Below are 24,579 nucleotides of genomic sequence, written 5' to 3' on the forward strand. Positions count from 1 at the left end.
GGAAGTGGAGATGATTCTATGACTGGGTATCTTAATAAATCGTACCCAGAGGGAGGGCCAACTATAATGCGGGGAGAGCTGTCATTGGTAAAGAAGCAGCTTTCAAGGGCCAGAGCGTGGAATAGTGGTTGAGTTCAGCATGTTCTGCTTGGGTGGCCCAGGTTTGCAGGTTCAGATCCCAGCCCAGCAAAGATCTACACCGCTCATCAGCCACGCTGTGGCAGCGACCCAGAGGAAGATTGGCATAGATGTTAGCTCAGGGCTAATCTTCCTCAAGCAGGAAAAAAAAAAAAAAAAAACGAGGAAGATTGGCAACAGATGTTAGCTCAGGGTTAATCTTCCTCAGCACACACACACACACAAAAAGGAAGCAGCCTTCACTCAGATTAGCTAGATGGGGGGTGCTGGATGATTTTTGTTGTTTGGACAATATTCATGTTTTGTCTGGGTTCAGAAGTGATTACTGAGTGGTCCTGTCTTTGTCTCAGTCCATCCTGGTCACAGGAGGCCTTGTCTGTGTTCAGCAGCAGCACCAAGACGAGCTGTGCCAGGCCAGCTCCAGGCAACACCAAGGCCTGGCTGATAGGAGCGGGCAGCTCCCGGATGCAGGGCTGCTTTGCACTGTCTGGATCCTATGATTCCCCTCATACAGATGGAGAAACCGAGGCCCAGAGGCATTAAGTAATTTGCCCAAAATCACACATGACTGAGAAAGTGGTGGACGTGGCCTTCGAACCTGGTGTGCGGCTCCAGAGTCTGCACAGTCAGCCACCAGCTAGACTGCCTGGCGCCTGGCTAGTGCCCGAGAGTGGCTGTCATTGAGTGTTGTCTTCCTAGCGAGGCTGTGGGCCTCTGGAGGGCAGGGACTTGGTTTTGGGGACTGCTGACTGGCTCCTTAAAAACTGAGACAAAAGCCCACGTGATTATGAGGCTGGCAGCCTGTGTCCCCCATCCTGGCCACCCAGACTCCATCTTGCCTCAGGAATATGGCAGCTCCTCAAACACTACAGCCCTGTCTGTCCCAAACGGCAGGGCCAACAACTCAAATCCTCCCCATGTTTGGCCATGAGACCTTACAAAACAAGAAATCATGACAGGCCTGGGGTCCCACAGGGCGGAAACAGCAAGGGGGCCCAAGAGCCTTGGCCCCAGCTCTGAGATTCCTGTGCTCCTTGGGGGCTTTCACAACTCCACGAAATAATCGCAGTTGCAAGGCAGTAGGGAGATGCAGAGGAAAGACCCTGCACTTGGGGCTGTTCTGTGGCTTAAGTTAGTGAGTTAGTCTCTCTAAGCCTCGGTTTCTTCATCTGTAAAAGAGGCGTGGGTAATAATACCCCCTCATGGGGCCATCATGAGGACTGAAAGAGATGACGCGAGAAGTGTCTAATTCAGTACTGGACTCACAGTAGGTGCTCGCCAGGTGCTGCATCCCCAGTCCAGTCCAGCTCGGCCTCCCGGCCCAGGTACCTGCCCTGCGCCGCCCGCAGCCCCAGCCCTCTTGCTGTTCCGTCCCTGCCCCAGAAGCGGCTCCCTGGTTGGGTTGAACTCCTTTATCAAGGCTTTTGCCAAATTCCCAGCCCAAGGATTCATTCACCCGTTCATTCAACATTTACTGAGGGTCCACTATGTGCCAGGGACTCATCTAGGTTCCGGGGATGAGGCAGAAATGCCACAGATAAAAATCCCTGCCGTGTGGAGCTACATTCCAGTGGGGGAGGCAGTTGAAAAACCACTGAACAAATATGTGGTATTAGGTTGAACTGTATGAAATTCCTATTTGACAATTTTGTTCAAACCATGTGATGTTGGGTAGTGTTAAGTGCTGTGAAGACAATACTGCAGAGCAAGGCTGTGAAGGAGGCCTGGGAGTACTGTTTCAGACCAGGGGCTCCAGGAGGGTCTGTCTGGGGAGGCGGCAGTTGAGGGGCCCCTGAGTGGGTGAGGAAGTGAGCAGGCTATGGGGGAGGAGCAGGGGTCCACTCCGTCCCCTCATCTCATCTGATGCCGGCCTCCAGCCTCGCTCCTGCCATGCCCTCGCCTGTCCCCATCCAGGGTCTCTGGGAAGTCCCTCAGGGGACTGGCAGGGCACTGGCCTCCAGCTTACTGGGCCATCTTTCCCCACTATCTCTGCACCTTCCAGGAGGCCGGGGCTGGTCAGCAGACTCAGGGCCTGAGCAGAACATCCATCCCAGGAACAAAATATCAGACTCCCCCTTCTCACATGCGCCCCTCGACCGTAGGAGCTTTCCGCTCAGCCTGCGGGCCCCTTGCTTGACTTCCTGCCCTCAGCTGTAGCACCCCCTGGTGGAGGACAACGGGTAGGGACCAGCCAGCCTTCTTGGGACCCAGAATGTAGACTTCCCCTCTTCACACTGAACCCCACCCTGTTCCTCACCCCCCCTGCACTCCACCCCGAGACCCACGTCCCCTCACCCAGCCTGCAGGACAGCCCCCTGACCCGGTCCTGTGAAGATGTGCCTGGGGGGATAGGCCTTGGCTCCACTCCATCCCTGCGCCGTCCTTGGTAGCAGTCACCACGATTTTAATTAATCTGCATCGTCCTCTGTGAGATGTCCATCTCACCACCTCTGTGAGGGCGTGGACAGTATCTTGGTCACCGCTGAGCCCCTAGCCCCGTGCTGACCCACAGCAGGTCTCAGAAAATACTTAGTGCTGAATGAACCAAAGATTCTTGTGTCTCTTGTGGGCACAAGAGGCAGTGAGGGGATGTGGTCTGAAGACCCAAATGGTGGAAGTGAGGAAGACACGGTAGAGGGAATACGCTTGAAATAGGTCTCCCGGGGGGGCTGGGGCGTGTGGTCTCTAGTTGGTCAGGCACGTCTGTCCTGGATGTTTTTGGCTTCTCACGGTTCTTTCTTTGCTCCCTGAGGCAAGGCCTATGGGTATCAGGCTTGTGGCCCTCCAGCTCCTAGCATGAGGCTGGGCCTGTGCCTGGTGGCAAAAGGCTCTTGATCAAGAACCAGAGTGTACAACCCGAATTTGGGGACCTCTTCTCTCACCAAGAACTTGCACTGAACTTCATTCCAAAGCAGGCCCCCCCTGCCTGCGGCCCTCACAGCTCCCACTGAGGTTCTAGGTAAGCTGTACACTCTACCCTTTGGAATTGCCCTTCCTTCCCGGTCTTTAAAGTTTGGCTCTCAACTCACCTCTTCAAGGAGGTGTTCTGTAGTGAATTCTAGACCTGCTCACCCCAGGACCCCTGTGCATGCCATCCCGACCCCGTGACCCTGGGTCCCCCCCGAGGCTTAGTGATGGACACGGTCATTGGGTGTACTTACACTCCTGTGAGCCAGTGGAGAGTAGACGAGGACTGGGAGGCAGAGCTGGGTTTGAATCTCATGCCAACGCTTACAGCTGTGTGACCTTGAGCAGGTGAGTGCACGTCTCTGGGCTTCCTCATTGGTAAAATGGAACAGCAACACTCACCTAGCAGGACGATTTAGTGAGACTATGGATACAGGTTGCAGGCGTTGTGCATGGTGCTCCCTCCTGTCCTTCAGGACTGCTCATATAACACCTCCTCTGAGAGTCCTCCCTGCTCCATCACAAGCCGTGCCTCGCCTGCCTCACCCGGCCTCATTGTCCTTCAAGCCCTTATATATCTCTCAATTTACTTGTTTATCATCTCTCCCTCTTCTAGAATGTCAGGGCTACGAGAGCAGGGGTTTTGTCTATTTTGTTCATTGCTGAATCCCGGGTACCTAGAAGAGTGCCAGGCATACACTGACTGAATGGCAGGTACGTACATACATAGTAGGGGCTTTATAAACAGAAGCTGTTATTATTACTGTGCATCTCTGTCTTCTTTGTTTGCATCTGATAGGTTGGCTGAACTCACCTTCATGCCTGGGGCAGTCCCAGCTCAAATGACCTGCCAAATTACAGTAATAGGGTGACTGTGCTGCCTGGGCCCCTGCATGCCCTAGCTCATCCCCAGGAGCCCCACGACCTTTGTCAGGGTCAAAGAAATCCAGACAAGACTAGTAGGGCTACCTGCCATGGCAGAGGCTTGGGCTCTGATCTCAGCTCTGCCTCTAATTTGCTGTGTGACCTTAGGTAAGATACTGCCTCTCAGTTTTCTATTTTATGTATTTAAATATTGACAGAGCACTAATTGCCAAAAATTGTTCTAAGAGCTTTATGGCCATATAACTCATTTAATCCTGTTAAGAGCCCTATGAGATGGGTTAATAATACCCTCCATTTTACACATGGCAAACAGGAGGCACAGAGAGGTCAAGTGACTCGCCCAAGGTCACACAGCTAGTAAAGAGCAGAGCCAGGATCCAACCCCAGGCAGTCTCACTGCAGAGTCCGTGCTGGTAACTGCTGTGCTCAGCTGCACTGGAGAGTGCCTGTGAAGGGCCCCCCTCTGCCCTTTAGGAACCTAAATTTACTTCTCCTGACGGTGCCTCCATTATTTGGCCATACACTCATTTTCCTAAGAGTTCCCTAAACAAGAATTGCCCCTCCCCCCTCTCCAAATCTAATAACTGAATCCCCCTTACTTCCAGAAGGCAACAGCCAGTGTGGTGCTGGAAAACTGGCACTGGGGGGTGGGGAGCCTCAGTGCATAGTGTTTGTCGGTCTCTGCGGTGTAAATACTTCTGTCACAGCCAAGTTCAAGCTCCCAACCTGATGTCACTGAACATGGAGGTGAGAAGAGGTCACAGAATCAGCTCTGGAGAGCCACACCCCTGTCAGCCCAAGCAAAGGGGTGACAACAGGGATGAGGAGGGGACCACTGGGGCACAAACCACCGGCTGGTCGCCTGGCCCCGGGGACTCTGCTTCCCTTACACACGGCTTCTCCCTGCCTCACAGGCCTGCTTGGCCTTCACTCCCCCACACTTCCCTGAGGCCGCCCTGCCCAACCCCGGGGTGGGGGCATCTGGCTTTGGTCACCTGGAGAGGGTGCGCTAGCTGGCAGTACGAGAGCAGTACAGCGCAGATGTGACAGGCAGCGCAGCTGTGATTAATCTCCCTGGTTGGAGCAGCCTTTCCTCCTCGTCACTCCCCACCCCTGGGAGCTTCCTGTGCCTCCAGGATCAAGTTGACACTTCCTAGCCTGTGGCACAAGGCTCGCCCCCTGCTGGCCCTGCCTTTCTTGCTAATCGGATCCTCCACTGCATCTATGCACAAATGACCTCTTTCTAGCCATGTGACAAACATGCCTTACTCATCCCTGTCACCATACCTGTGCTTGAGCTGTTGCCTGTCTGGAATGCCATTCCTCTGCCTGGCCAAGGATGTGGATGCCCCTCGTGCGTCAAGACCTGGCTCAGGAGCACCTCCTCTGGCTGGCTTTGCCCAGTGCTCCCCCTCCTCTCACTCCTGTACCATTTATGGCACAGCAGGCCCTCAGACTTGAATTGTCAGGTAACTTGCAAACAAAACTAAATGGTAAGTTTCCTGAGGGCATGCGTGTCTGATTTCTCTCTGTCCTCTGTCCCTACTTAGCAATGTGTCGTAAAGCCTTAATCCATTCAACCAAATCTTGCTGAGCACCTGTCGAGACATTGAGGATACATGGACATATGTCACAGTCCTTTTCCTCAGAAAGCTCACACCTTAGTGAGGGAGGCAGAGCAAAAAGGGAAATGACAGTCACCTGCAGGTGGGAGTGCAAATTGGTACAAGGTTTTAGGAGAACCATTTGGCGATATGTTATCAAAATGGTGAAAATGTGCACCTCGTTTACCCTGATAATTCCCTAGCTATCACTTTAGTCTGCATAAAACAGACAAACGCCTGGAAGGATTATTCCAGGCTGGGAGAGTTGGTATTATTCCCATATGTGCTTTTTTCTTGTGCTGTATATGTATGTATCTGTAAAAATATCAAACCGGGTCATTCTGCAACTTCCTTTTTCACTCCAGATTGTTGGTGAGATCTGCCTGCGTTGATTCAGTCTAGCCCGGGGTTTCTCAACTTTAGCACTAGTGACATTTGGGGCCCAATAATTCTTTGCTAAGGGGGGCCGTCCTGTGCATCATAGCAGCATCCCTGGCCTCTGCCCACTAGATGCCAGTAGCTCACCCCTCATCCCTGGTTGTGACAACCAAAAATGACTGCAGACGTTGCCAGTTGTCCCTGGGACGCAGACAAAATCCGGGGGGTAGGCAAAGTCATTCTAGTTCGTTTGTTCTCACTGCTGTGTGATATTTCGCCATATGAACGCACTACAATTTATTTTCCTATTCTCTCACTGATGGACTTTTCAGGTCTGTTCCAATTTTTTCTGCTATTACAAATAATGCTGCGTGAAAAGTCCTGGCACTCATTTCCTTCAGCCCATATGGGAAAGTTTCTCTAGAATGGTCACCTAGAAGTAGAATGCAGGGTCATAAGGCATGAGCAGATGCCACCCTTACTGAATCCTGCCCAAGCACTTCTAGTGTATGAAAGTCTTACAGATTTTGTGTAGTCAAACTCTACACCAGATCGTCAAATTCTGGTTTCTGGGTTTTGTGACATGCTTCAAAAGCTCTTCCCCATGTAAATCTTTGATTTGTCTGGAAGCGATTGTGGATAAAGCAGGAAAGTAGCTGCCCAGTTGTTTCAACACCATTTATTGACACAGATGACTGAATAATATGCATCTGTTTTTATAAAAGTTATATATTTTTACAGATTTAGGAAATTTTCTAGGAGTTACACCAACCTGTCAACAGCTATTATTTCTAGGTAGTGGGATAACGGATGTGACCTAGCTACATTTAAAATTTTTTCAACAAACACGTTTGATTTGCGTCGTGAAAGAATAATAGTTAGGAAAAGTAATGTGGTAAGTGCTTTGACCCCAGTAAGCGTGGTACAAGTTACAGAAACACCTGGAATGGGCACCTGACTCAACTGGAGGTTGGGGAGAAGTTTGGTGGGGTGTGGGGGGGTGTTTCCTAACCTGGGAACAGGCTGGGACTTGTCGGGGGCAGAACAGCCTCCAGACGGGGACACTCCCCACCACAAACACTTTGTCAGCAGCCATTATCAGATAGTCACTGCCTCTGTCACAGGGCAGAGCTGTGGGTGTGAGTTTTCCATACAGGCCCAGACCATCAGCTGTGTCATGCCTGAGCAACGGCTGAGGGGAAATGGGCCTCCGTGTAATGGCAGCAGGCGATGACTTCACACCTCACAACCAGAAACAGACGGCTACGTTGGCAGCCCTGCAAGTGGAGCCAGCTGATCAGGTCGAGGTAACACCCAGAGGAGACACAGGCCGAGGTCATCCAAGAGAAAATCCCACTGTCTGTCAGCTGAGTGCCAGGGAGGTGGAGCAAAGGTGCACCTGGCCCAGAAATGGCCACCAGCCACAGGCGCTCAGAGGTTCTGTTCTAGGGGTGCCAGGGAAATGGTAGAGGCATCGTTCATGACTGTCTTCTCCCATTAGAATGTCACCTCCCAGAGGCCAGGACTCTTATTTTTTCCTATGTTCCCAGTGCCTGTCACATAGAAGGTACTCAATAGATATTTGTGGATTGGTTGAACGAGGGTGCAAGATGCCATAATGACATCCAATTCCCGTTCTTGTTCCCTGATATTTTCATTTTGAAGTGGCAGATGGATGGGAAAGCAGTAGGAATTATCTAGATCATGCCATCTTCAATAATCTTTTGATTCTTGTTCCAATTCATTAAGTTGCTGTGCATCCAACTTGAATTAACATAACAAGATGTAGCCAAGAGAATCAGAATCCAATTCTCCTAACACTTGTCTCTTAAACTGGGAACTTCCACACAGCCCATTTCTTAAACAGAGCAGATAATCTGTACATATTTGGTTTCTTCCTTTAGATGGTCTTTGCTTCTAAAGATTGTTGATTGCAAAAACAAGAAGCAGAAGACAAGATGATTTGCAAGTGATTAAAAGATGATAGTCATTCTGACTCAGTCAATAAAGATTGGATGCCTACTATGTGTCAGGTACCATGCTAGGTGATGGGGACACAGAGGTGAACAAGGCAGTCTGAGCCCTCAATAGCACACAGCCATTAGCTAACATTTATTGAGCATTTAATGTATGTCAAGGGCTATAAATGCCTTACCTCATTTAATCCTCACATCAATCCTATGAGGTAGGTTCAGAGAGATTAAGTAATTTGCCCAAGACTGTAGCACTAGGAGATAGAAGGGCTGGGATTTGAACTCAGGCAGACTGGTTCCGGAGGCTGTGTCCTTAACCTTTATATGTTTTCTCTCTTGAGCAGGTAACACAAACACCAGGCAGTGACAAAGCAGTGTGATCAGTGCCACCACTGATCAATGCAGATGGGGAGAAGAAGCACACAGAAGGGACACCTAATCCACGTTTGGGCATGGTCAGGGAAGATTTACAGAGGGAGTGACATCGGAAGTTAGCCCGGAGGAGTGGGGAAGGAGAAGGCAGGGGATTCTAGGCAGAGGGACTATCACACGCAAACACCAGGAGAGAGAGAACGCTAGAGCACACTGTGGCACTGCACATTTAGAGCAGTGCCCAAGAGAACCAGAGAGGAGTGACGTGAAGCTGCGGAGAGAAGCACTGAAGGGAGGCTGAGGGAAGGGAAAAGGTAGGTGCTGCAGCTCCTCGTCAGCCCCGCTTCTCTGCAGAGGGCTGCAGGTGCACTTCTATCCCAGATGAGTAAGGAAGCAAGGCAGAGGGGCCGGAAACTGGGGGAGAGGCCCGGCATGCACCAAATGAGATAAGGTACCAAGTGCCTGGCTGTGGCTGCCATGGACATCGGTGCCCTTTGACTCCTCTCCTCTTTGGCCAGCAGCAGCAGCAAGTCCTTAGGGAAATTGGACAGAGAGAATACATTTTTCTTGATTCTCTTTCAAAAACCAAGAGAGGCATGTCTAATGTCAAGGCTATAAAACTCCATGGAACTGGGAGTCCTTCGATGTTGATACCGGGATGGTCTACTGATTCCAGCCTCAGCTGTAATGTGACTCTGGATGAGAATTTGAGACATTATGTGTATAGAATATACAAGTAAGGGTATAAATTGACTAGCATACAGCAGGGGTTCAATAAAATACCCACTTTTTAGTAAGGAAGGAGGCAAGGAGCAGGGAGGAAGGGAAGAAAGGAGAATAGGAAGTCAGATCTGTCCTTCAGTGCAAAGGTTTCACCTTTTAGGCTCTGAATCCCCTGAGTTATTTTGTCGATGTCAGCAGTTCTCAAGGGGTGCACTTTAGAAATCTGTGGGGTCATTTTTAGTTGTCACAATGACCAGGGCTTTACTGATATTTAGTATGCAGGAGCCATCATGCAGAGGGATTCTCAACAGGAATTGCTTCACATCACAAACATACATCCTGCTAGACATTCATGTAGGTGCAAAAAACTTGATTTTATGTGTAAAACACAAAAGTTTTTGTGTACTAATATACTTAAAATTTCCAAGATCACAACAGAGTAAATCAGAAAAGATTATACTTGTTTTGTTTGAGATTTTACCGAGAGTTGTTCACCAATTTCAGAAAGTCACATGACTGACAGCAGTCAGTCATGGTACTTGAGTTGCCAAGACAACACAAGGCAGTTGTCACATGCAAGGTGATTCTGTGTTTAGGTGCAAGCATCTAACTGCTTCATTATGTCTTTTAGGTAGTTACGCTCAAGCATTTACACATTGAAATGTATTTATATTTTTCCTTTATCCATCATTTATATTAGATCATTATATTTTCTTTGAAATTGTGTGTATATGTATGTTATCTATGAATTTCACTTCAGGATCATAAAAGGGATGTTACCAAATATTAATTATGCCAAGGGTATTGGATCTGAAAGAGTTGAGAACCACCAGTCTCTGTCAAGAGGCTAGGCTGGCCCTGTGGTTTTATATCTTTTTTTTCCCCCCTCAAATGGCACCGAAAAGGTGGTGGCATATCCTCACTTAACTGCTTAGTGACTTCTAAACAAAGCACATTCTCTGAACTAATCAAATAGGTTTGCAGTAGAATATCCCACTGGCTGTGGGTATGCAGACCACAGCCTTTGGCCTCAATAATGGGAGTTTTCCAGAAAACTGCACTGGAGCTAGCCCCTGGACCATCTTGTCCTCAGTAGCTCTCCTCCCAATTGGTTTTAGAGGCTCACACTGTTCCCAGATGCAGAACACTCCCACACTCACTCTGACAGGAGGACAACCTCAGCACCCAAGGTCAAAACTCAAGTGAGATGCAAACTAACCAATATCTTGAGTGTCCACAACATACTGGGCACATTGAGGTTTGTTATATCATTTAAGCTTTACAATCACCTGAAAGCTAGTAACTATTATCCCAGAGTCACAAACCTGACAAGAGCTTGAGCCAGCATTTGAACCGAGGTCTGCATGGCTTCAAAACCCAGTATTCTTTCCACTATAACCCGTCACCTGCCTATCTAAGAAAATCTTGCAGTCATACCCCAGTTTAATCACTAGATTTTCTGTCTGTGGCTACTGGCCAAAGAGCTTCTGAACAAAGGATAACTTTATTCACTCAACACCCATCCCCCACCTTTTTTTTTTTTGAGACATAGCCTTAATCCAGTGTCAAACATACTTTCTTTTGAACTGCCTAACATCTTCCTTTTCCCCCAAAAAGATATACTCGAGTCTTTAAAAAGGCCTTTCATATTTTTACTTTCCCTAGAGATATCAAGCCACTTTTTTTTTTTTTTTTTTGGTGAGGAAGATCAGCCCTGTGCTAACATCTGCCAATCCTCTTTTTTTGCTGAGGAAGACTGGCCCTGGGCTAACATCTGTCTTCCTCTACTTTATATGGGATGCTGCCGCAGCATGGCTTGACAAGCGGGGCGTTGGTGCGCGCCCGGACTCCGAACCTGCGAACTCCAGGCCGCCACAGCGGAGTGCATGCACTTAACCGCTTGCGCCACCGGGCCGGCCCCTCAAGCCACTTCTTTAAGTGACAAAAGGTTAGTAGGTGTTAACCTTCAATTATTTCTTTAAGAAAAGAGGCTTTGGTATTCTGCAAGACTGAGGATGTCACAAGCTTTAGACCAGTGGTTCTCAAGCAGGGATGACTGTGTCCCCCAGGGGACATTTGGCAATGTCTGGAAACATTTTTGGCTGTCATAACCGGGAGAAGGGGATATGTGTGCTACTGTCATCTTGTGAGTACAAGTCAGGGATGCTGCTTAACATCCTACAATGGACAGGACGGCACCCACAAGTAATTATCTGGCCCAAGATGTCAATAGTGCCAAGGTTGGAAAATCCTGCTTCAGATCCCTAAAATACACTCTTCTTCCGGGGAAGAAACTGCCAAGCCCTCCAGCTGGGGGCAGAATCCTGCTACAAGGTAGTGGTGGGGCTCAGCTTGCCAGAGGCCTGACAGCTGGGTGCAACCCCTTCCCAGCAAGTGTTCTCTTTGAAAAGTGGGGCTCTGGCCCCGGCAAACCTGAAATTGGGGAATGGTTCCCCAGGTCACACAGACTTTAAAAATCTTTCTCATCAAAATTAAAAAAAAAAAGTTTTCTGATTTACAAAGGAAATTACTCAGTGTTTGGGGGAAAAAAAGCAGGGCCGGCCCCATGGCGTATTGGTTAAAGTTCAGCATTCTCCACTTCAGCAGCCCGGGTTTGCGGGTTCACATCCTGGGTGTGGACCTACACCACTCATCAGCCATGCTGTGGAGGCAACCCACATACAAAATAGAGGAAGACTGGCACAGACGTTAGCTCAGGGCTAATCTTCCTCAAGCAAAAAAAGAGGAAGATTGGCAACAGGTGTTAGCTCAGGGTGAGTCTTCCTCGGCAAAAAAAAAAAAAGCAAACATAACAGAAATTGCACAAAAAGTTAGAGCCTCCTATAATCCCACTACCCGGAGATGGTTGCTAAGAGTTTGGTGTGTGCTCCTCTAGGTGCTTCCTAGCCATTTACTATCTCTGTCAATACACAAAGGGGGAGGGTATACTACAGTTTGCCACTTGCTTTTTCTCCCTCATAATATATCTTGCACATGTATCCTCGCCTAGCTGTATGGTATTCCACTGTACAGATGGCCATCTTATTCAATGAAGTTCTTACTGACAGATACGTGGGTTACTTCTAATGTTTTGCTATTACAAAGAACATGACACTGAATAACGTTTTACTTCTTTGTGCAGCCTTTCTGAGGCTTCTAAGTTCCGAGAAGGGTAAATGCTAAGTTCAAAGGGTATGTATATTAAAACATACCTGCATTGTAAATAAAAAGGGTCTTCATTATTTGCATATTCATTAGCCAAGTCCTTGTAGCTATCTGATTGTATAGAGAAGTGAGTCGTCACATGGAAACATTCACTAATGGACTTTTTATAAAATTAGTCTCTCCTTGCTTCGTAAGTATCTGAGCCCAGAGTGTCTATCCTAGCCATTCTAGTCTAGTCTTCTGTTAGTCTCTGATTACAGTGTAAGCATATGACAAATGACACAAATATAATGCAGATTAATTGTACTAATTGCAAATCTTGCAAAAGATGGTGGATTTGATGAACTTGATAGATAAGGCTAGAAAACTGCTCAAATCTCAAGCAAACCCACTGAAAAATGTGGATCTGGCAGACTCAGGCCAGCTAACAATAAAGGGAAAGGTGATCACCAATGGATACTTATAAAAAAGAATGAAGCGAATATGAAAAGATGGAGGTCCTTAGGAAAACTGAGGAAGATTTCAAATATTTCTGCAAAAATTCCCCCTATGATTATGCAGCAAAAATCAAATGGGAAGGATATTGTAAGATACTAAATCACCGTTTCACTTGAAAAACATTTGATCCTTTCTTCGTTCATTATAAGAATATATTTGAAGTTATGAACATGCTTTTATAATTCTGTTCAGTTTTCATGATAAAAGTCCCAATCAGACTTCCTCTCTCCCCCAATCCCCATCTCATGCTATGAAGTTTTGGTCCCCATTTTAAGTGAATTCACTTTAGGTGAGCTTTTTCTGGTGTCCACTCTCTCCTTGAGCTAAAAAGGCCTCCACTCTCAGAAGACGAGGAGGAGGGTTGTGCCACAGCACGCACGTCTGGTATGCGAAGGCAAAATATTTCCTACAATTGTCTGATCCTTACAGGGGCTGATGTGTATCACATGCGACAACTGGGTCCCTTTTCTTTTACCCCCTTAAGAAGTCACTGACGACAGGATGAAGAAAAGACCCTGTGCTTGGTTTGCTTTCTATAACTGCCATCATTCCCAGCTGCCAGCCAGAGACCAGACAGCACGGGACAAAGACCCCAGCTGCACGCTCTCACTATCTTCATGATCCACCCCGGGACACCTGTCAGCATTCCGAGGCAGCTGAGAAAGAAGCACACCAACACAGGCCCCGAAAACAGCCGTGAGACCCTGCGGCCCTTTAATCCTGGATGGAATTCAGTAGTTGTTAAGAATGCTGTCAAGGGCCATAAGATTAGAGTCATAAAACACATTTCCTTAAAAGTCTGTTAACAATGTACACACCCAACCTTCTCTCTGGCAATTTTAAAATAAGAATATACTTTCTACAGATAGTCTTAGAATGTCAAAGCCGAAAAGAATACAAACACCTATTTAAACAAACTTCATTTTACAGATGAGGAAATTGAAGTCCTAGGCCAGGGGTTGGCAAACCTTTTCTGTAAAGGGCCAGAGAGCAAACAGTTCAGACTTTGTAGGCCACATGGTCTCTGTCGCAACTATTTAACCTGTCACTGTATCACAATAGCAGCCATAGACAATATGTGGTTGTGTTTTGATAAAACTTTATTTATGGACACTGAAATTTGAATTTTACATTATTTTTCACGTGCTACAAAAATATTGTTCTTCTTTGATTTCAACCATTTAAAAATGTAAAAACCATTTTTAGCGGGCTACATAAAAACAGGTGGTAGACTGGCTTTGGCCCTCGGGCCAGTTTGCTGACCCCTGTCCTCACCGCTCTGACATCTAGGTGTAGTCATACAGAGCCTGCCGTGTTACACCCTGTTTATTTGCTCTTTGCTTTAGCCATCCACATCAGAGACTCAGATCTGCTTCACCATAAATTAGTGGAGAACTAAGGAGCTCTACAAATGTTTTCTAAATTTTAGGAATAATAATATTAAGATCTTTCAGAAACATATGCCAGGCCACAGTTGAAAGAACATTGATATAATGCCACATTGCGCATTAAATAAAAACAATCAAGAGAAAAATACAATAAATTTGAGAAATCCACTAAATTTGAAAAATAGGCTTTATTTTAACCAGTGGTATTGTATGACATCCTATACGGCATAACTGATTACAGCCAAGTTCACGAGTACAAATAACATAGCAGTTCCCCTCATTCTTTCTTCTGTTTTCTGTTCAGAGAAATCAGGAGATGGGAGCGTGATGCTCAGAAACCAAGGAGCTCTTCCACAGGCTCTAGCTGAGTCCAGGCTTCCGCAGCATTCAGCCTCCTAACACGTACATGATCACAAGTGCAAAGACCTTTATGAAAAAATATTCAGAGCAGTATTTCTGTAGGATATCACACCAGCATTTACAACCAAACATGGCCGATACACTTCATCTTGCTGTGGATTGTGAGGATTTGAACTGCGTATAAAGGAGACGCGGCCTTGAAGTTCATTTTCCTTTCGAGAAGGGGAACCCCAGGTGAGGTGTGACCACCACCAGTCTGCCTCTTCCTTCTTGCTCCAGTTAAGTGACCCAGGGTCCTACCCTGTCGCTCTGGAGTGCATGTGTCCCTGCACTGTGATGGAGAAATGGAAACACCTCGGCTCCAATACAAGATTTTGTCACATAGCCAACAGTGGAAGTAGCTTTACACTTTCTTATTTCACAGAAGGTTTAAATATATGGGCCCTTATGTAGCACAAGATGCCTGAAATTCAGAAAATTATGAAAACAACTCTTCTTCTCCACCCCTGAGGAAATTTCATCTTTATAAAGTTGAAAATACAAAATATTAAAATAATTTGCCCTTTCTCCCCATCGAAAGGAATCACATTCTCAAAGGATTCCTACATTATACAAAATTCTGAAACAAAATTTATTTCTCCCTAAATCAAGACCAAGGAGTCAATGTTAAGCTGCCAAGAAGACCCTTTTCCAAAGAAGGGTGGAAAAGACACCTTGTTTCTTTTTTTTTAATAACCATATTTAGACCAAGATAGCAAAAGGAGTCTCTGGCCTCATGAGCTTTTATTTTTCACTTTGATTTTCAGCATTTCTTAGCATTGGTTATTAGGAGTGAAGAGAACAATTTGTTTTCCAAAGTCTGAGATATTCCTGGGAAAAGCCCTGATCTTTCCCATGACAGCTCCCCAAAAATAGTTTGTTGAAAACCAGATGGCAAGAATGAAAATGCTATACATCCATCTGTTCCATTTCTTCATAGTTTTCACATCAAAAGCACCTGGAGTATCAATTGCATTCAACACAAAATAGCACTGGGGGATGAAGAGAGGATGTCACCTGCCCAGAGCGTGAGCCAAGGCCACATGGGTTCTGAACTACCCAAGAAGTCTTCACTGGCAAACCTGCCTGGCACCAGGGCCTCCCAAAGAGAACAGGACAAGCAGCTGTGCATGCTCAAATAGCAAGACGTGCAAAACACATCGTCACTCTGCCAGGAATAAAGAGCACAGGAAGTACACTGACAGCAAGAACCGGCTCCTGACTACCGGGGCCAATACTCAAGAAACCTCTGCACCGAAGGTGGGGGTAAGCAGAGAAACGGCAACACCACCTGGGTGGGGAGGGAGAAGGAGAGAGCAGCACATATATGCGTGCTCACACATGCACACACGGTGCCTCTGAAGGCTCCCTGGTTACTTCAGGTTCACAAGTGGCCGTCCAACAACCTGACTACTTGCCGGGCTCAGAACTTCATCTGCTGTACTCGCTTGACAATCTACACTTTCTTCTCTCCTTTTAAGGCACAAACATATTTACAGTTTCAGATACACCTGTTGAGTTCTGAGAATCATATTAAGCAAGTTTATCATAGACTGGCGCACAGAAGCCAGTTGGTCCTTTTTGGCTGTATGCATCGCTGAGGGACGGCTTCAGATCTGAAGCAGCCAGGTGTGAGCCTTCTCTCCGTGCCACTATGGGATGTGGTCAAGTCTACCTCCCACCACCAATGTGGGGCCACAGGAGAGGCCAAAATGGCAAAAGCAAGACTGGGATCTGGCACGTTTAATATTTTTTACTTTGCATTTAACAAACCCTAACAAGATGGCAGCTCTGGCCTGCCTGAGCTGACTCTCACAAAGCAGAGGAAGCAGAGGCTGCCACGCAGCATCTGTAACTCCACAGAAAAGTCACTGTGATCATAGTTCGCTCGTATTCTGTTACCCTCCCACAAAGACACACATACACATGCACACATACTAACATGTGCGCATGCACACAATTTACACACACACACACACACACACACACACACACACACCCCCCTTCCACCATGGAGGAATCTTTGCAACAAGAGGCACTTGAACGATATTTGGAGAGTTCCCATGAAAAGGCCTTCCCCTCACAGTGAAGCGGGATCAACAACAGAAATCAGGTGCTCAGGATTCCATCTCTTCTTGGTCAAGGGGCGGCGGCACAAAGCTGATGACTTCATCATAGGTCAGGCCTAGAAATTGGGAAGAGAAAGCAGGACGTGAGAATTTAGACTCTCCTCTTCACTGGCAAGCACTCTAACTTCTAAGCTCAAGATCCCTCCTCCCTGCCCAGGTTTGACGGGCCACTTCAAATAACCGCCTCATTGCCATGTGTGATACCCCAGTGGAACACGTGATTACACAGAGCTTCAAGGATACATGTAAAAGAACCATTTGTTCTTGTTTCTTTCATCACTCAGCCTCCTCCTCTTCAAAGCTCTCTGGAGAAGGTGCTCAAGAAGACCAGAGCGCTCCCACAAGCTACAACAGATAGTCCGGGCTTCTGGGATTTAACAGCAGTTCTGAAATTTGTGTTTTATGGAAAGAATCTGAGATTGGACATAGGAGACATGAGTTCCATTTCTGGCTGTGTCTCTAACTAGGTCTAAGATAACAGATAAGATATAAACTCTCTTTGCCCCAGTTCTATCAATTGTAAAGCTATAAAAACACTCTATCGGGGGCCGGCCCGGTGGCGCAAGTGGTTAAGTGCGCGTGCTCCGCTACAGTGGCCCGGGGTTCACCGGTTCGGATCCCAGGCGTGCACTGATGCACCGCTTATCAGGCCATGCTGTGGTGGTGTCCCATATAAAGTGGAGGAAGATGGGCACGGATGTTAGCCCAGGGCCAGTCTTCCTCAGCAAAAAAAAAAAAAAAAAAAAAGAGGAGGACTGGCATTGGATGTTAGCTCAGGGCTGGTCCTCCTCACAAAAAAAAAAAAAAAAAAAACACTCTATCCCCTACTTATCTCAGAGAGATGTTGTAAATAAGGATTCTGAGAACCTCGAAGCTCTAGGCAGATGTGAGGGGCTGTGTGCAAAATCAGACCAGACATAAGCATCTCAAAGGTCCAGAGAGTGTCATCATCTACAACAGACAGTTTCCACCAGAAGAACAAATTCATTCTGCATTAGAGATCCTAATTACAAGTTTTAACGAGTTGGTTACAACCATAAATTTTATTTTTCCTGCAGCTTTTGGCTAGTGGCTCACCTAGGAAAGATTTTTAAATCTAAGTTCTCAAGTTAGATGTTAATCCTACCCTTATGACTTACTTTTCCATTCATCTATAAGGAGGTCCCTGCTTTCAAAGGACTGATCGTAAGGATCAGCCACTGGTTCATCATCAGGATCATGGTACTGAGCAAAGTAGGCGTGTGCAAGGGCTTGGGCTGCTGTAATTCTCTTATCTGAGTCCAATACAAGCATCTTCTCCAGTAAGTCGACAGCTATCAGTACCAGAGATTGGAAGGAAAAAAGAAGAGTTTTTAACTTGTTACCAAAAAATTATGCCTTATTAAGCAAACACATAGTTTTGACCCTTCATACCTAAACAAAGAATTCTCCTCCAAAATGTCTGCTTTAGGATATATTATCTCTTTTCTCCTTCATATGTATGTGTGTGTGTGTGTGTATAGATGGATGGATTTTGTATTTTTTAAGAATACATTACTAAAGAAGAATTTTTAAAAATAACAGAGATTCTGTTTGAAAAGCTTTTGTGGAATGTCAATGTCAAACTGCTACCACTGTAGTCAAACCATGTCAAAACGAAAGCCTATGACTACAGTAATCTAAAGGAAGTAAGTAGGGCTAATTTTTTGTTTTGTGTTATTATCTCCCTTCACTGTTTATTTACTAACAGAAGGCAAATGAATATTCATCAAACGGATGTTTGAAGATGGTATTTGGTATCTGGATGAAAGAAAATTTTGTTGTTAAAATTTTCACCATGAAAAATTTGAATATACAAAACAACAGTACAATGAATACTCATATGCCCACCATCCATATCTAACAATTAATATTTTATATTTCTTTATCTCTATGTATGTATTTTTTGCTGAATCATTTTAAAATAAAATTATAGATATGTCACTTTACCCCTAAATATTTCGGCATAAAGACATCTTCCTATACAATCATAAAACTGTTATCATATCTGACAAATAATTCCCAAATATCATCTAAAATCCAGTTCATGTTAAAATTTCTCCAATTATCCCAAAGTTGTCTTTTACACCTAGTGTGTTCAAAGCAGGATCCAATTAAGGACCATGTACTGCATTTGATTGGGTTTCTTTAGTCTCTCTTAATCTAGAACAATCCCACCTATCTCCAACCCGTTTTTTCCTACCTTTGACCTCAAAAGACCCTCCGGTTGTCCTGAGAATACCCACCAGTAGGAATTTGTCTGATTGCTTCTTTGTGCTATCATGTATCTATACTCTTGTTTTCCTTTATCCCTTTTATTTCCTGAAAACCATATTAGATCTAAAAATTTGGTAAGAATTGGGTTAAACATTTTTGGCAAGAATATTTCATAGGTGATATTGTGTACTTGATGGTGCATTAAGGCCATTTGTCTCACTATTAATGATGCTAAATTTGATCACAGGTTTAAGATGCTTATTTTTTTGCCCTAAACCAGTAATCTGTGGGATACTTTGGCACCATGTGAATATCAGTTCCTTTCACTTATGGCTTTTAGCATCCACTGATTTTCCTTTCCAGCAATTATTTCATTAGGGGTCACAAAATGGTGATTTTTCTAATTCTGTCTTTCAAATGAGGATATTTTGAGTTTCAGAATGGTGGCACTTGGGAAGATAAATACTGCCATGACAACAGTTATCACTTTGGTGCAACAAAGGCTTTTGAGGCTTTGCAAATTATTGATGGTTCCTTAAATGAGGAAAGGGGCAAGGATGCATAGTGAAGTGGAGGACAGTTTCCTGAAGACATCTATTGCTGCATGCACTGGAGGTTGTGAAAGATCCCTGTCCTGCAGCCTGAATTCCAGAGTAATCCAAAGGAGAAATGTGGGTTTCAGAGGAATACAGAAACAAAGTGAATATTTACGTCAATTCAAGTTCATAAGTTTACACTTTATTTAAACACTGGGAGAATTGCCTAGATATCTTCTTCTCTTAGAAAAAGTAAACCTTATCAGCTGTTGTTTGGATCATATGATGAGTCTTTGCCACTTGTAGGGTAAAGAGTACGGTGTCCTTATAACCAATGCCTTGATGAAAAATAAGGTCAGGGGTAAGAAAAAGATTCCTCTAAGATTTTGACAGATATAAATACACACACTACATCAAAGGGCAACTAAAGTTTTAATTCATGTTGTGAGAATAATGGTGAAACATGAAATCAGTGCCTGACAAAACAGAGCTGTCAATATTTACATTGTTGGTGTATTCCTGCTCAGTTACTATGCTGGGCACAGGTTCATGGTCAGTAACACTATGTTCTGTCTGCAAGAAGAGACTCTTTACATGACATCACTGTTTGGCAGTGGGCTGTGAGACATGTTTAAATTCTGAGAACTGCAGTGCTGAGCACCAGATGGCCCAAAGTCTCCATTCAACTCACTCGCAGTCTGTATTGCTAAGTGGTATTGAGTTCTTTTGAATGTTTAAATGTCACGATTCTAGAGAAGAGGGATACCTATCAGGATGGATGTGACCTAAATAAGCTACTGGAATACACACAAATCCCTGCTTCCCCAGAAAAATGCATTAACAAATCTCTTTGAGTTGGCTAACAGGAAGTCAAACAGTGAGCACTGCCATGTCTAAAACATGAACTGATATGATGAAAAAAATTCAGAGCAGAATGACAGACATCATCAATGACATACCACATAACTTCCCAACATCCTAGAATACTCACGACTCAGAGAGCTTCTCACAGACCCTTGAACTAGATAACACCGCTCAAACAAATCATACAAAGCCAATGTGAGCATTCCAGGGCAGAGGCAAACCTAAACCAACCCCAGTAGAATTCTCTATACCCCTGATGAGTTTGTGGTTTCATTCTTGGATGTGAGGGTGACCCTGCTGAGATCTGACATACTCTCCATCTCCAAGGCTGACACGGACTCATCCATAACTGCCCAATACTTCAAAGAGCGTGAACACCTCACTATTGTAAGAATTATCACAGCAACACTGAAACCACTCGCAACAATCACTGTGGTACTTGAAGTACTTGAAAAGGTAGAACCACTTAGCCTTCACTCCAGCTTCTGAAGAGGTCGTCATGGCCATTAGCCCTCAAAAGGATAAAACTAAACCTGAAGCACAGCTGCTGGGACCCTTAAGCAGAGGGATGACCCACACAGAGATTTTAAAATACACCACTATAATACAGTCTTCAGAAAAGTGAGAAGGTTGATTATACCATTATTATAGCATTGCTCCCCTCCCAGTCGCAGGGAGGTGCTGGTCTGATTTTTCTGTGTCCACTATTAAACAGCACTGTCCACTGCGCTCTCCCAGACCCAGGGAATTAGAGCCTCAGGCAATGCCACTTTTGGGGGCCAAGTGAAGCACACATCAGCTCCCACTTTAAGGAATAAAGCACCTCCTCTTTTAGCCAAGGGAGTGCATATCCTGCAGCTTTGACTGTCACATCCCTTTGCCAAGGATCCTGGAAGTGATGGTGGCAGGAAGGAATATGGAGCCATTCCTTAAAGTCTAAGGTGGCAAATTAGCTTGACAAAGAAGAGAGAATGGTTAAGTCTCTGAGGGGCAGAAGAAGAAGAGGGGAAGGGAAAAGGCCACGAGGATGATGGGACCTGCAGCTCTGGAAGCTACAGGGAGAGTAGGGCGCACTGCAGGGAGCCCATGGGCGCATCCTCTCAACACCCATCTTGCTTTAGTTGTTTTCCCCTCAGCTTGGAACACCATAAAACGACAGCAGTTGTGAACGAGTCACAGGCTTCCCTCTGTGTGCCTCTTTCTCCCTGTGTCCCTCAATCTTTTCTCCAAACATTCCCATTACTTTCTCTCCTTTCTTCACTGTACCAGCCCGTTTCCTTCACCAAATTCTGTGATCATATAAATATATAGGCATGGCATGTGATAAAAAAAAAAACGACCTCACGATACAAATACAGATAATAAATGGCATATTTACCACCTTCCAAGATTTAATTAATGGTACCCTATTGAGTCAAAAGGGAAAACTTTTCTTCAAATCCCTAATTTATGTCATAACCAATTCAATATCCATGAGATGAGGACATGGTCGACTTACCCAAAGGATTGGCACCAATAAATACATTTGCAAAGTTCATCTTCGGCATCTGGGTCAAAGACTGAATGTAGTTTCTTGCCTGTAAAAATAAAGGGTTTTCAAAATGGCTCTGTTCAATAATGTTACTGCTCTCAAAGAGTCTTCGTCCTGTCAAGGAACAAGTGTTACCTGACAAAGTCTGCGAGTTCCAATGTTTATGACTGTTTTTGATATTCATTAAAGACTTCTCTCTGACTGCCATCCTAACTTCCTTATTTATGATCATCACCTCTATTTATTCCTGCTATCTCTCACAGTTATATTTCAAGTGAACGAGAAGGCTAACCAATTAAGTCCCCTTTGTAGCTTTTTGATGATAGGATCAGAAGTTTAAAAAACAAGGCCAAGATATCTAAGAAGTATCCCTTTCTGAGACAGCCTTCCTGAAAAGCTAAAATTGGCATAGGGACTGGTTTTCCTAAAGAAAGTCTAGGACCAGTAGTCTTTTGATGGTGCTGATCTCAGTAGGTGCTTAGTACCTCAAAAGGATATGAATATTAAACCTTGTTAACTAAGTAATCTTGGTAACAAGAAAGTAAACATAAGCTTAGTATGTTATTCTAAGAGGCGCGAACACATTTTAAAACTACTAAACCAACTTAATAAGAGCCATAGAGAATAGTGGATTATAGGTTATACGGCCTAAGCAGAAATCTTTCTTATCACTTATAAGCTACATCTTCTTGGGCAAGTCTCAACTAACATATCAATTACCTCATCTGAAAAATATTAATATTAGTATTAGATATTAGTATTTGGCTTTCCTATAGCATTAGTATTAGATATTAGTATTTGGCTTTCCTATATTATATGGTTAGTGTGATACTCAAGTGAGATAAAACTCACAAAAGAGCTTCAAACTAAATTCCGATACAAATGACATTTATATTACCAATATAGTTGTTATAAGTTTGGTCCCCGGGGTGGGACAGGCTTGGTTTGGATCCTGACTTTATCACTTTGGGCAAGTTACTTATTCTCTTTAAGTCTTGAGTTCCTCGTCTGTAAAACAGGATTAATAACAGTGTCTACCTCATAGAACTGGAGTGAAGATTAGAGATAAAAAACCAGTACTTCCTTAGCACAGTTCTTGGTTCAGAGTGAGAACTCAATAAACATTAGCTGCTATCACTGTAGAAAGGAAAGTCTGCTCTCATTTCCTAAGGATGTTTCAACTGCTCCATTTTTTCTGAACTTCATTCTAAGGAACTTAAGGTGCCAAATACTTTCAAGGACTGATAGCTCTAATCAAGGCAAAAACAAAACCTGGTCTTGAGGATACTTACATAAATACAAATGTAACTCATAAATGTGTGTTTCAGATATTAAGTATTAAACTGTCTATGACCTTCCCTGTTTCAAAAAATAAATCCCACTCAGTCCATCTGAGTAGTGGAGATAAAACTCCCTTGAATCTTTCTTAACCACTGCCTTAAAATTCCTGTTTTAATACAGCTCAACAGTGAAGGTATGTATGTATATTTATGTGTACACATATATACACACACAAGGTTAGAAAAAGTTCCGGTTGCTAGGGCAACTTCACCTTAGTTGCATGTGGAGCGAGCAGGAGAGGCCCACTTTGAAAAGCACTTGAGCATCTTTCTGATTTGAAAAGAAAGTTCTAGGAATTGAATATCCACATGGCTGTAATCCCTTCCTACTTGAGCATGTAGATAAAAGGATGAAGGGAAAACAGAGGTAAAAGAGACCTGTCTCATGCAGAGAACACTTATCCTTCTAATAAGATAAATAAAAAGATGACCTGAATGTAGCTGAAGCAGAAACTAAGCCGCTGGGAAGGGCCTCTGTGATGCCAACCTGGTTCCCAAAAAGATTAAGGGCACCTTGGCAAGAAGTGCCCCAATCATCTCTGATGATAAAACTAGAGTTAGATTAAGTAGTTAAGAATTGGTAAAGAAGGCGCCTAACCCTATGTAAGTGTACATATTTATTGTATATTATTGGTGTATTTTCTTTTAAATATAGTACTTATTAGTGTTAAATATTTAATAGTTTTTTTTTTTTTAATAAAGAATCCTCTTTTGGGCACTAAAAAAAACTGATAAATAGGAGAGCATGCTAATGGTCTTCAGTCAACTACACCTCCAGCTGAAAGTCATCAGATGGTAGACTATCCTAACTGCAGGCATAGAACCTAGGAAAACACATACAGCCTCTTAAGCACTAAATTCATAAAACTCAAACATAAAAGTAACATCCTTTTCTATGTACAAGCCTATACATTATATTCTCAATCCACAGGATTGGATGACATTTTATCCCAAATGTCAACATCTTGCAATAGCACAGAGGCAGTCATTGCCTTAGTAGCCCTCAAGACACATGCAAGCATTCAGTGACATTAAAAACTGTGTTGGTTATACAGTGACAATAAAATTAGAATGTGGCCTTCTGAATTAATATCCCTGTACAGTCTATTTGTTCTCACCTCATGGCTTGGCATCCTGTTAATGAGATAAGCAGGGGGGGTCCCCGTCAGACGCATAATCTGCTGAAGCTGGTTAATATCTTAGATGCCTAGTCAAGGGCATTGTTAAACATACAGTGCAAAAAATAACTTTCAACTCAAGTTTTTAAAAAGGCCAAAAAGCCACCCCAAAACAGAAAACCTACTCCCTACCCATCCCACCCACCCCAGGCCAGAGCCCAAGGCTGCATGTGAAAGTACACTTCTGTGAATGGCATGAGAGTTGTTAGGCATGTAGCCAGTGACTGGCCATGCAGGTAAGAAAAATGAATTTTCTTTGGTTCTAGCGTCATCTTTAACGTTAAATACTCTAGGCTCCCTGGAAAGAGACTGCCCCTTGATCCAGGATGCCAGCCA

The 24,579-nt window shown here is 44.6% G+C and overlaps 1 protein-coding gene across 3 annotated transcripts in view; it reads right to left on the reverse strand.

The window, feature by feature from the left end:
• Window positions 1–13,722: 13,722 nt before the first annotated feature.
• Window positions 13,723–24,579, reverse strand: part of MAPK14 (mitogen-activated protein kinase 14) — a 72,152-nt gene continuing 61,295 nt past the window's right edge. The window contains exons 9-12 of one of the 3 annotated variants that reach the window (XM_058554502.1): window positions 24,184–24,263; window positions 21,693–21,771; window positions 17,699–17,872; window positions 13,723–16,615 (exon numbers count right to left, since the gene is read on the reverse strand). In XM_058554502.1, coding sequence (XP_058410485.1) covers window positions 16,548–16,615; window positions 17,699–17,872; window positions 21,693–21,771; window positions 24,184–24,263 — 401 coding nt within the window. In that variant the 3' untranslated portion in view covers window positions 13,723–16,547. Of the gene's footprint in view, window positions 16,616–17,698; window positions 17,873–21,692; window positions 21,772–24,183; window positions 24,264–24,579 lie in introns of those variants that run through there. The other 2 variants (XM_058554501.1, XM_058554503.1) reach the window with 2 other exon arrangements.

This window comes from Diceros bicornis, chromosome 14 (assembly GCF_020826845.1).
Source record: "Diceros bicornis minor isolate mBicDic1 chromosome 14, mDicBic1.mat.cur, whole genome shotgun sequence".
NCBI lineage: Eukaryota > Metazoa > Chordata > Mammalia > Perissodactyla > Rhinocerotidae > Diceros > Diceros bicornis.